At 40.1% G+C, this 13,191-nt stretch overlaps 2 protein-coding genes across 3 annotated transcripts in view; one reads left to right on the top strand and one right to left on the bottom strand.

The window, feature by feature from the left end:
• Positions 1-1,093, bottom strand: part of creb5b (cAMP responsive element binding protein 5b) — a 42,787-nt gene extending 41,694 nt beyond the window's left edge. The window contains exon 1 of the mRNA XM_063878988.1: positions 523-1,093. The gene's annotated coding sequence lies outside the window, so the exon portion shown is untranslated. The remainder of the gene's footprint in view (positions 1-522) is intronic.
• jazf1b (JAZF zinc finger 1b) lies at positions 562-13,190 on the top strand. Of its 2 annotated transcripts, XM_063878992.1 has the most exons (6): positions 562-786; positions 8,391-8,463; positions 8,601-8,627; positions 9,170-9,366; positions 10,588-10,757; positions 11,320-13,190. In XM_063878992.1, the coding sequence occupies exons 1-6, from the start codon at positions 672-674 to the stop codon at positions 11,494-11,496; spliced, it is 759 nt and encodes a 252-aa protein (XP_063735062.1). In that variant the 5' UTR covers positions 562-671; the 3' UTR covers positions 11,497-13,190. The 2 variants fall into 2 exon arrangements, with proteins under 2 accessions (XP_063735062.1, XP_063735063.1); XM_063878993.1 differs by lacking the exon at positions 8,601-8,627.
• The last annotated feature ends 1 nt before the right edge of the window (position 13,191 follows it).

Below are 13,191 nucleotides of genomic sequence, written 5' to 3'. Positions count from 1 at the left end.
TTTTGAAGTGTAATGTTTGTTGTCATTTTGTGCATGTGTATTTAGTGTCTTCTTGATCTTGTTGTGTCTCTTTGTGGTTGTTTTGCCTCCATTGTGTAATATTGTTGTGTGTAGTGTTGTTTTTGTTTGTGGTCATTCTGCCTTTCTTTGGGGTCAGAATGTGTCATTTTGAAGGTGAAGGGCAGGGAAGTCCTGACACTTCTAGGCTCCAGGACTGTGCCTGGTAGGCCCGTTTAGTAATCCAAGGGCAATAACTGCTTTGGGAATTATGCACCCGTACTTAACATACCCTATCATTAAAAATAAGGTGTTTCTTTTCACACTTTGGTGTGTTGTAACTTCCACCTGTATGCATTTTATTTTAAGTAGCAGGGAAATGTTTTGTTTGTAACTTGAAGATAAATACTTGTTGTTGCATCAGTTCTATAAATTCCCCAATTAGTTCAAATATGTATCTATTTTTATACCCTATATAATAGTAAAAACAGTTTCTGATTTTATAATGAAAGTCAGACCCTTTACTTCCGGTCTGGTCCCCAGCTGGTTTGACGCAGCCAGGAGAAGTCACCGCACCGCCCCCGCCGCTCCAGCTGTTCACACCGCTGTCCGCCTGGTGTCTCCCCGCTGCTCCTGCTGCTGCTGCTGCCCCCATTTCCAATGCAGCAGCGACCATGACAGGAATCGCCGCTGCCTCTTTCTTTTCCAACGCTTGCAGGTTCGGGGGCTGCGGACTTCACTTCGACTCTCTGGCCGAGCTCATCGTGCACATTGAGGATAACCACATCGGTAAGAGAAGTAATGAGCGCCGCAGCCAGCAATGGCCGAGATTTGCAGTTAGCAGAGGTGGCTAAGTTAGCGAGCTAGCAAGTCACTTCCTGCGTCCTGACAACACTGTTGCTAGGTGTGGTGGCTGTTGATGTTAACGTGTAGATATCACATTTCCTGTTCACCGACTGCATGTATGTATCAATGCTGTATGACTGATCAAACAGCTGCAACACCCACAGACACACCGACAGGAAGACACTTTCTTTACGCTCCGTTGGGTCGTCGTGCAACATTATTGCAGCGCAAGGCCGGCGCGCGGAGCTCTTCGGAAGCGTCGCGAGTTAACTTGCAGCCTGCAGGAGCCAATGAAGATACTCTCACTACTTCTCAGCTCGTTTCAATCCGCCTCACAATATAGTGCAGTTTTACTACTTCTCAAAGTAAGGATGCATACCGCCAATGATGTAGTTTAGGCGAGGGTATTTAATTGTTTAAGTTGTTGTTAACCCATATCTTTCTTACTATTCATAATAAGTGTGTCATTATATACATGGTTAATATCTAAATCTATATTTCCCTTGGCACCTTTAACCAAATATGTCAGCTGATGGGTGGACAACAAATAATACTCTTTGAAAATAGCTTTCAATCTTGTTCAGCCTTTCGTTGGCCCATTTAATAAAGTAGACTTGCTATGGGTCACGTACACTTGGTTTAAAGGCCAGAAGATGCAGTTTCATGTGTGACATCAGAGATGAACACAAATCCAGACGTTATCAATGCCATTACAGTATAACCTTCTGTGAAACAACTTTGTGATTCATTATTAGCTGTTGTTTTTTTAAGCTGATGTCCCACGGTGGGTTTAAATGATTTATGCCTTACTAAATCTGACCATCTGAAGTTTAAAAAAAAAAGTACCTTTAGAGACAGACGACTGGATATAAATGATTGCATTAATTTTGGAGCAGTTCATTAGAAACTCTGTTGCCTACTTTTGCCTGCCTAAATCTAGATTTGGACTTTGCTTCCTCATACTTCGTAGCCTATTATATATGATTACTTTTGTATTTATTTTAATACTACTACTTTATATTTAATTGTATTTAAATGATTTCAGTCTTATAGGACATGACTGATCTGCTGTGAACCTGCACTGGCTCATTACACCATCACACCTGGCCTGCTATCAATGCACCCTAAATAGCCCCTCAAAAATGCCTCCCTTAATGCACATCATCCCCCCCCATAGACTGTATGATCCCACCTTGATCAACAGCGCCACCTCTTATTCATGTGGGGCAAAACAATATAACAATAACTTCCTTTGTGTTGAGATAGGGAAGTCATTATGCTCAAGCAATAAAAGATATTAATTTCTTAATGATACACTTTATAATTTCCGAAATTTTAGAGATATTTTTGTTATTTATGTGACATTTGGTGGCCACTTCCATTCAGTTACCATTTAATTAGAGCATCAATAACTTGTGTTTGAATTTCTGTAATGTTTGCTGTATGTAAAAATGTTATGTTAAGCAAAGTTATTATCTGTGAACCATTGTATGTGCTTTCAAAGCACTTTACTATAAACTCTGTGTACAAGTAAAATAATGTTTTTGTTTACTTACTGACTTTAGTATTGTGTAAAAAGAATATTGTATTGAGTTTATGAAAACTTAATTTAAGTTTCAAATGTATATAAAATAATACACTCTGACCTTGTGTATTTAAGGTCAGAAACTACAGATTTATTATGTCTAATCTTACATACATTTTGGATTGTATATGAACAGTACATTTTCATATCTAAGCCTAGTCTACAAAGTGAATTCCCGGCGGCACAGTTTGACACTCTTAAAATCCCTACATCTGTTTCTTAATCCAATATTTCAGACTCTTATTATTGAAGCTGACAAGGCCCAGCTGTCTCTGTTGTTCTTGTTTGTTGCTTGACTGGCTTTAATATCCTCTGCCCTCCGATTGTGAGCTGAGCATGTGTCCGAGGTGATAGCCTTAAAAAAAAAAACTCAAAATGACTTATTGGGGAATAACGAGGCAATTAGTGGGCTCAGAGTGGAAAAACCTTGCTGCCCCCCTCCTTTGTCCACTGGCCTGTGCCCACTCTGAGAAGTGCGAAGTATTGAGCGTTGTGCCAAGTGCCTGTGAAGCATAATTACAGAGAGTGCCTGATTTGGCCTGTCTTCCTCCTCATCTGGTGGCCTGCTGCTGCTTAAAGCACATTCTGCTTTATAATTAGGCGCCTGGAAAACAAGCAAACATTCTTGTCCTCATTTTCTGTAGCTGGCCTGCGGTTTGGGTCTGTGAACAAAAGGTGGCGCTGCTCTGCTATTGGTTGATGGTTTTTTTTTTTTTAGATGCATGGTCTGTACAGTAAAAGGGACATTATAGACCAAAACATACTATGTTTTAACTGGTTAATGTATAAATACGTTATCATTTTTAGAATATTTACATGAATATACTGTATTTCAACCCCTTTTAAAATAGTTTGGTGTTCATACATCACTTTCCTTAAAGGATATTATTATAGTAACTTTGAAATAGAAAGCCTAAAGGCAACATTTTTCATAGCTGATGATTCACAGCTTAATAGCCCCTTGTTATAAGGTTTTTCAAACCGACAAACACTAAAACACATAAAGATAAATGGAAAATCATTATGCTTTTCCTGAAAAAACATACAATTTGAATGTCATAAAACAAATCAATACAAATATAGAATAGTTCCTGTCCAACGTCAGTTATGAAAAATATTTTAAAAATGGATATGGTGTTTGTAACCAGCAGATTAAAGTTGATAACATTGTGTTTGGTGGTCCGCTTAGACTTCTGTGAACACATATAGCTAACTTAAGGAGAGCTCATGAACCCTACATCAGTAAACCCAGAAGAACATTTGAACACCAAGACTAAGTCGTGCTAAGCTTGAAAGATCACCTAAATAGTCTTGTATTCTTTAAAAACCTGCATGCACTAAGCCAGTGAGATGTTTACCTTGTCACCGAGTGACCAGGCCCCTGCAGACCAGAAGCAAATAGCGACCGTGTTATTTAAACCTGTGAGTGTGTGTACTGCTGAGGCATGGTGCGCTGATGGCCTGCAATGCAGGCTTAGTAACAATGAGCCTGTTTGTTGCCAATTCTCACTGGAGGCTCATTTAGTAGATGTTGGTATGCACCCCCAAAATCTGCACGGAAGTAATAAATTTGGGAGGCAGTAACTAGTTCCCTGATCTGTGCACCTGGTGGGCCTAATTACATTTCCCCATCCCCCGACACCAGTGCTCCTGTTCCTGTGCGGTGACTCGACATGAGTGGCTCCTGTACTCGATAAAACATTATTCATATAAGATGATGTACAGTTTGTGTTGACATCACATGACATGAGTGTGTAGTGCGGGACAAGTGTGATATTTTTTTGTGTTGGAAACCAGAATTATTTTTATTGAAGTCTTCTTTAACTCTGAGAAACAAAACGCTGGTGGGCTTCTTAGTGCATTAAACGATCATTTGAGAATAAAATTGGCTGATCAATCAAAAATAAAATGAAATGCAATTTTTATGCATATCACACATTTAGCATTTGTGCAATGAACCTTATATTTACTTTAGGTTTTAGTGTCTTTTTTATATATATGTATGACTTAGTTTACGGAATACATTTTAGTTGCTGCCTGTGCCAAACATATTGATAATAGATCATTTTAACCTCCCCAGGTTTTTTCAGTAACCCACAAAGGCAGCGTACACATGGAGCTTGACTTGGTTTCATTTCCTCCTCAGAGGTCACATCGTAATGAATTACCTGTGCCACCACTCCTGGTTATGTCCCCTGCTGCTCACAGCCGCCATAAACATGTCACCATAATGCTCACCACTCTGCTCTACCCCAGAGTGCATTTGGCCATGAGGGTGCATTGGAGAACCAGACACTGGTGGAAATGAGAGAGGGAGCTGTGTGTCTGGTGTGTGTGTGTGTGTAAGAGGGTCAGGGTCGTGAAGGGCGTTATGAGAGGGCAGCAGGCGTCACTTCCTCCGTTGCCTGAGGAAGGTTTGTTGTGTGATGGTCTCCTGTTTCCTGTTGCGAGCCGTCATCAGGGCCCTAATGAGATCCTTGTTGTTGCATCATGTTTTCTGCACATTATTCACACGTCTACACGTAGACAGTAACATAGTCAGTGCCTCATAGAAAGGGTTTGTTTGCACTTTTGAATTAAGATTAAGCAGGGTTGATGAGATGAGAAATATGTAGGTATTAGTTAGATTTTTTGATTACAGGGGAAATGTATCAGGGTTTCACATATCAACAAAAATAGATACGAACCAAACAACTCTGAATGAAAACATAATGCATTTCAAGACCGTGTTTAGTTTCACTAAATGTTTTTTTTCTGACCTGCAGAAAATCCGCAGCTTTCTTAAATTGTATACAGATTTAAATGTTTACTTTTTCGAGAGATAACTCTGCAATTTGCAAAACATGTAAACCTTGCATGAGAATATTTTAAACTTAGTGAAGTGATTATTTGACATATATCATCCATACAAGTTTTAGATCTGCTTTTATCTACCTTTCTCTTCTTTATCCCACACCTGACTTACTCTAAATAAACAATCACTTGGGCTTATAAGGACTCATTGTTTGCTTCTGGAATTAGAGATGGTCAGTAAATGCACTTTTGAGTTTCCCAGAAGGCTTCTATAGTTGGCCACCAAGGTGGACCACCTGTGTGGTTTGATTAGAGGGCTCCTCATCTCCACTTGAGGCGCCTTCATCCCTCTCCTTGAATGCCGGTGGCCCCAAAAGAATAGCAGAGGCTGCGGGGAAGGAGGCCCATGCAGGCCTCCCTCGCCCCAGTCCCCACCTGAGGTGTGTGTGATTTACAGTGTGTGGGAACAGATTGATCCACTGCTGTTTGAGCAGTCTGTGAGCAGGACGCTGTTCCTCTGCTTGAGTCTCATTAGGGATCTTTGGAGGGATTTCTTGTGCACTCACGCACACACATACCAACACAAAATAGTCTCTGCATTGCCTCCGGCTTTTGGCAGGGGAATAGTCCCATTATGAGTGTGTCTTTCCTTCTCTGTTTCCATGACTGGCTGGAGAGTAGAGAGAGGTGTGCTGTCCTTCTCATTGGGGATAAATCCACTGCTAATGAAACACTTGCTTACGACTGAGGCCTTGTGAGAACTCTCCTGAGCCTCAGGCGCTGAGCTTTTAGCTGTTCTTAGAGCCTACCTGCCAGTATCATAAAAGTCTGCCACTATTTCATCGTTAACCGAGAGTCTTGGCGGTTACCACTGAGTACATGATGCCCTGCGCCTTTCATCACCCATGTCTACTTCTCAGTAAGACTGACAGTGGTTTGTTGTCTTAGATTTCTGATAGACCTCTAAACTGTGTGTGTTTTTCATTTATACTTGTATGTGGTTTGGGTTGAATTTCTCTGGTGAACATCAACTTTCACCTTGTTCATGATAGAATTAAGCCAGTGGTTTTTACTGTGAGAGAGAGAGTCAGAGTGCAGTCTACTCTGTGGGCTTCCTTTATAGATGGTTATGTGTTCATGAGAGTGTCTTTACTTTCAATGTATACCAATCATGTTTGTATTCCTATAAACAATTATAGCTTTATGGCTTCTAGATGACAAGATGAGTAGTTATGTTTCCGTAAAGGTCCACCAAAAGAGAAGTTTAATAGCTTTGTGGAATAATAACTAGACCCAAAATGGACAATCATAGTTTCAAAATTGCAACATATTAGAACAAAATGTAAGACTATACATAACATCAACATCTTGATTTGCCCCCGTTTTCAGGTGTGGTATTAAAATCATAACTCATTTTGAATATGTTTACATTTATTGTTGAATTGATGTTGCATTTGCATTTTAATTGGTATAAACATTGGATACCATGGGTTAGTCTGGCACTTTAAGACAAGCTTGAGAGTTAATCTCATGGTGAAATCCCATCGGAAAGCACCACCAAAGTTTAATCAGTTCTTCTTTGGCACAAGGAAATCTGTTTTAGGTGTTTTGTTTCAGGCGTACAAATAAACAGGAGGAAAAGTCCAATAATTGAGAATGACTCAGCGTTTTATTACAGACTCACAGAGGTGTTGCATGTTCGGTTAACAAAGACAATTACACTATTTCCACAAGTTTTCTATCATCATCCTATCAAGTAATTTTCAAAATATATCACATTTTCTTTGCTTAATGGATATGTGTATTCTATTAAAGCTGTAGTCATAGGTGTAATTGTTGTGTAAAAATGAGCTTGTGGATGGAAACAAGCAATAGTTTTAACCACATGGGGGTAGCAGTCTTTCTGAGCTCTGTCAGAGGCAGACAGGGAGGCTCAGCTGGTAAGTGGTAGACACTGTTGTTTTATGGGGCATCTCTCTTCTCCCACATGGATGGCAGCGGGAAAGGCGTTTGAAGTCAGGCCCGCTTCACCTCAGGGTGTGGAGATTGGCTATTGTTGTAGATTTAGCACTGCTGAGAAGGATGAATGTCTGGAGCCCAGCATGGGAAAACTCAGTACGTGTCAAGTGCGGTCATGTTTGAGCAATGTGGCGTCTGCAGAGCAGCTTTTCAAAAGGTGCCATGGTAATTGAAAAGAAAATTCACTTGAGGTGGTACTTGTGTGCAAAATATGGCTTCAAACATACTGGAATATGCATTTAACCAACAGTGAAGTAGCCTCATCATGCAATAAGAGCACAGAGGGCAATCAGTTCATCTAATAGAAAAACTTGTAAGCAGGATTAGAGGAAATTAGAAATGCAGGAACTGAAGTCTAGACAGTGGTGCATGACATCATGTAAAAACTAATTGTAATGCACATTGCACAATATCCTGCATTTTGATTATTTGCACTAAATAGTTTTTTTATTGGCCATATTACACCCTTATTTGTCGAGTCAGCTGAGCATGCAAGCTCTTTGACAGCCCAGCTCCTCAGGTCATGCACATATACTCATGCAGCTAACCCAGATTGGCCACAGTCTGTTACTGTTTGCACATCAGAGAGCAGAACTTTGGTAACCAGTTTAAATATCTCAACTTTAGCAATGTTCAAAATATACTTTTTGTTATGACAAGTAATTTTCTTTGCACAGATGTATAATTCTGTAGCAGAGATTATGATACAAGGACCTTTTGATACTGCAGCATATTATAAAATGTAAGTTGTTTGAAAAAGTTTCACTAATATCCACCATGAAGTATTACTTGTGTCTATTTCTTGGTTAAGCAACATGAAAGGTTTGCTCTGATTATGTTTCCACTGTGATAATATTGTTACACGTTGACTGACCCAGTTTAAACATTCAAACGCTTATCTGGATTTGAATTGCAATCCAGTCTATATAATGTACCCTATCCCCTATCTGTGCCTTTTTCCCTTGGCAGTGTAAAGACATTCAAGGCAAGGTAATACACTTTATCAAACCTTTGACAGTCATTAAGGATTGGGATCCACTGCACCAGTAACTTCTAGTTGGTGGGGATGCCAACTAAAAACAAGCACACTGCTATCCACAACATTACCTTATATGACAAGCATTAACCCCTCTGTCTCTCTCCTGCTCAGACACAGACCCCCGTCTTTTGGAGAAGCAGGAGCAGCAGCAGCCAACTTATGTTGCCCTCAGCTACATCAACAGGTAAAGAATTGCATGAACTAATGTTGAGAAAGAAAACACCTGAATTTCCAATTACTTTTGTAGTATCTTAATTAAAAGCAAATCTAATTTAGAAACCTGACATAACATTGATGTTATTGCTCTTTGGCCCCATGAAGATTTATCAACAAAAGTCCTCTACATCAGTGAGTATTACTGCTGCATCATATGAGCTCCAAGGAGGTGCTACCAGTAATTTCAGTTGTCATCTGGTAGATTGCTTGGATGAATTGCTTCAGTATTTGGTAGCTGTTGTTTTATTGCTCCATGTTCATCCCAGTCGTCTTTGATATGGTGCTTGAACAGTGGTTCTAAAAGCATTATGCAACAAGCAAGTGTACAAGAAGTTGTCTCCCTGCCTTCAAGACACATCTTGATGTGGTTATCGTTTAATTTGTTAATTCCACTTTTGCTTTAACAACGCCTATGTTAACATTTCACTTTATGATACACGTTAACCAAAGACTTTACTATCCATCATAAACCCTGGTGTACGTTTTTTTGATGGGAATAGAGCCAATTAAATGTTTTCCTTTACATGTGTTCTACAGTAGCAACCCTTCGATAGCAATACTTTGTAAACATCAGGGTAGACCCACAGTCGCTTTTATACATGAAATGAGATGCAGTCTTTCTTTTCATGAGAAATATTTGAAACCCTGACTGGTCCTTTATCCCACAATGCCAGGTTCATGACAGATGCTGCGCGGCGGGAACATGAGACCCTGAGGAAAAAGGTGCAGCCCAAGTTGTCTCTGTCTCTGACAGGCAGTCTGTCTCGCAGCAGTGTTTCCACTCCGCCTCGCCACACCAGTGGAAACCTCACCCCTCCGGTCACCCCACCCATCACCCCTTCCTCTTCGTTCCGCAGCAGCACACCTACAGGTACATACCCATCGCTAACACACTCATCTCTCTAGTTAGATGTCCAGAATGTAGTTTCTGCTGGCAGTGAAATACATGTTATGCATTGTTCATTAAGCAAGCAGCAGGGTGGTGTCGCAGTAAAGGAGTCTGACATTCAACAAGGAGGTCCGTTTTCAAGACACCGTGAAGGCAAGCATCCACCCTGCTGAAGTAAATCTGAACCTCTGCAGGTTTAGACACCGCTCTGACCTCCTACATTGTGAAGGAGGGCATGGAGGCAGTGCAATGTCCTTTTCAGGGCTAAACTATTCACCAAAGAATGGTTCCATTGTCTTTTTACTTAAAAAAAAAAAGATATTATAGGATGAAACAGATGTCTCACTTAGTGTGGGAAGGGAAAAGAAAAGCAGCTGTAACAGCTTAAACTAAAATCAAAATATACTGGCAGAGATATATCTTTCAGCCTCTATCTACTGTGAAAATGATCAATCACCAATTGTCAGTTGTAATGGCTTTAACTGCTGATAATAATAACTTATGATATGTTGTCTGTAGAAAATTCCCCACTGCTGCTTGGTTGCATCTCAATATTTTACTAGGTGTGTGACTCCATGCTGTGCTGAAAGATTCAAACTGTGTAAATGATTATAAATGATATAAAAATCAGCAGGAGAACTGATTACGTTTTCTAAGTTAAACTCACATTCACGCTACAGGGATAGGCGCTGCTTTTATAGTCCACTGAATCTAATTCACTGCAGTGTATACTACATAACGGAACTGTTGTAGTTATTTCCCTTGTAATGTTTTTTCTTTCCTTGTTTTATAAAGTATACAATCTTTATTGTTATTTCTTTTTTATAGCTCTTGTGGTCTTTCAGTTTGTCTTCTGGTATAACATCTTTAATTAATTGATAAAATAATTACAAACCGCAAGACCCTAATGATGTACATACATTCTTTCCCACAATTGACATATTTCTGTCTTTCCAAAAAATTGGGCACTGTAGCCCATTACGCACGAATTCCAGAACCATTCCCTTGAAGCACATGTTGAGAACAGTCCAAACTTGTGAGCCTGAAGGCTAAAGGGCCTGGATTTTATTTCAACAGATTAGTCATCTTTAGAAATGTGCATAAAATCAGAGCTTCCTGGAGAACAGCGTATATGATCGCATGTCTGCTCACAAGGCCCTGAGTCAGCTACTCTTTGACTTTCTGCCTTTCCCCCTCCCACAGGTAGCGAGTGTGATGAGGAGGAGGTAGACTTTGAAGAGTCAGACAGCGATGAATCGTGGACCACAGAAAGCGCCATCAGCTCCGAGTCCATCCTCAGTTCTATGTGCATGAACGGAGGAGACGAGAAGCCTTTTGCATGCCCTGTGCCAGGCTGTAAAAAGAGATACAAGGTGCGTTTCCCTCACCAGCTCTCCTTAGAATTCACATTATACTGTAGATTCAACTTTTTTCCCATGGTCTGGAAGATTACAAATAAAAAACTTGTGAGATATGTGATTTTATTTGCTTATATAAAAATTCAAAATGGATTCCCTGCTGTTGACAATGGAAAAATAGCTCTTGGTTGAGCATTACAGCATGTCAACATAGATGCATACATCTAGTCCACTTCAGTGATGTGGAGTTTTACAGGATTTTCCGTTCACATCTGGTTTGTGTGGTTGGGATAAATTATGTGCAGCTTGAGAAAATTGCATTGCTGACGTGAATGACAGAGTTATGGGTGATGACTTAGTCAGAGGCAGCAGGCAGTTTTAGGCATCTGTTTAGGGGCAAAACAAGACATTTTATTTCTCTTCTCTAAAGCCTACTCAGCAAGCAACCAAAAATGTTGGATATAGGATTCTCAGTTGTAGGTATTAGCTCTTAGTATTAGGGTTATGTGGTAGAGGTAGTTGTGGGGTCACTCAGCCAAAGGGATGTTTGAGTGTCATATTCTTTGCTTCATTACAGAATGTGAATGGGATCAAGTATCATGCCAAGAACGGCCACCGTACCCAGATAAGGGTGCGCAAACCCTTCAAGTGCCGGTGTGGGAAGAGCTACAAAACGTCTCAGGGTCTCCGCCACCACACCATCAACTTCCACCCACCCATCTCTACTGACATCATCCGCAAGATGCAGCAGTAGAGAGCGAGTGAGCGATCAGCACTCTCCCTCAGGCCACTTCCCGACCACCTGAAGATCACCATCACCAGCAATGGCTGTCTCTCATTCCACCCCCTTTTACCCTGGCATCAGTAAACCCCTGCCCCTTATCTCTCTCTCTCTCTCTTATCCTTCTTTGCTATGACACTATTTTTTATTGCATGGTATAAGTGTGTTATTATTTATCCTTAACTTTTTATTCTGAATGTTGAATCTTTGTGTAGTTCACAGTTTTGTATTTTGCACATTTAAACTATCATTTATCTATTTTACTTCGACATATGGTGCTCGTCAATGATGAGGGCTTGTTGTAGACTAGAGAACAGCCACATTAAGTCACGAGCAGCCTTGCATGTACAGTTGGGCCTCCTGCTTTAAAGGCAGTGTGAAGTCAGAGGAAACTGAGGAAAGAGTTGGATGGTTGTTTTAAAGAAAGGAGGCACAATTATCTTTCCTCTGTCTCATTTGAACCTAAAAATGTGTCAAAGGAAAAAGAAAACAATCAGAATGTGTGCAGTATAACATGTTTCATATATCAGATGTAATGTTTATAATCAGTTGTTGACTTAGTTACGTTTTCTTTCATATCACATGTATTTAAAACCTTTTTTCATCTGTTTTACTGCAAGCACGCGTGTGTTAGCACCAAAGGATGATCTCAGGTGACGTTTTCAAGCATTTCAACTCCACAATCCTGCCCAAGTGTTCTGATAGTACTTTTGTAGTTCAGTGGCATCATGGGAACTCTGTGTGTCATTGCTGCCATATTCTCCCGGTCACTTTCCTGAAGACTTAAGCAGTTTTCTTTACTGTTTTACAGTAAAGGATTGAAGCACTTTTTGTAACAAGTTGCCAACAAATCAGCATTTTTTTGCCAATGTCTTGTTTCTGGTGTATGTACAGTAGTTACCAAACCGAGGGAAAAGGCCTTCAGAGCGGAGGTTTGCAGGTTTTGCATTTAGAGATGTATACCAAACCTCCAGTGTTTTCAGTATTGTGAGATTTCTGTATGTACAGTCGTTGCCTTGAATTGTAAACCATTCCAATCAGTGCAGATCTTTGTATGCATCGTTTTTCGACGGTTCAGACAAATCCAGGCACTTCGACCCTCACTGTCTGCTGTTCATAGGCTCCCAGTCTGATGAAACCATGTGATTGTTCAGTCATGGATAGAACAAAGTTGGGTCCGATGTTAGCCATGTATTCAGCTGTAAGAGGGGTTAAACAAATGCAGCTCCCACTGTGTGCCATAATAATATATCAGTTTAGATTATGTAAAACAATGTTTTAATCCCAGAAATAATGAACCACAGATCATTTAATGCCACAAGTTTAAGGATTTATCAACATTGAGCCATTTGGTAACATCTTCACTGCATGGATGTTAATTGTTAATGAACCATGGTCCAATTAAGAATTGTGACAGTATTGTACTGCCAGTATGGAGGAAAGTCTTGATATAGTGTACAGTGAATGTATTGTTATGTGTTAAGTGCATTAAATTATATTTTCATATGGTTCTGGAGTTAAAAAACAAAACAAAACAATAATATATGTGTATGAAAATGCAACACCAGAGGTTGTTTGGAGAAACAGCTGGTGATGTACTGTATTTCTTCAAAAGCTGCTTCATGTAAACTTTTGTTACGTTTAGAATAAAAATCCCTCTGTGTGCCT

The sequence above is a fragment of the Eleginops maclovinus genome, chromosome 3 (assembly GCF_036324505.1).
Source record: "Eleginops maclovinus isolate JMC-PN-2008 ecotype Puerto Natales chromosome 3, JC_Emac_rtc_rv5, whole genome shotgun sequence".
NCBI classification, from domain to species: domain Eukaryota; kingdom Metazoa; phylum Chordata; class Actinopteri; order Perciformes; family Eleginopidae; genus Eleginops; species Eleginops maclovinus.
The sequence above is the reverse complement of the archived record's forward strand: the minus strand, read 5'-3'. Positions and strand labels throughout refer to the sequence as shown.

What these genes read in the sequence shown, in the direction of transcription:
- jazf1b (XM_063878992.1), top strand. Translation starts at nt 672, where the DNA reads ATGACAGGAATCGCCGCTGCCTCTTTCTTTTCCAACGCTTGCAGGTTC. An exon ending in CATTGAGGATAACCACATCG is followed by an intron (nt 787 to 8,390) that starts GTAAGAGAAGTA and finishes TCTCCTGCTCAG; the next exon opens with ACACAGACCCCCGTCTTTTG. An exon ending in CCGCAGCAGCACACCTACAG is followed by an intron (nt 9,367 to 10,587) that starts GTACATACCCAT and finishes CCCCTCCCACAG; the next exon opens with GTAGCGAGTGTGATGAGGAG.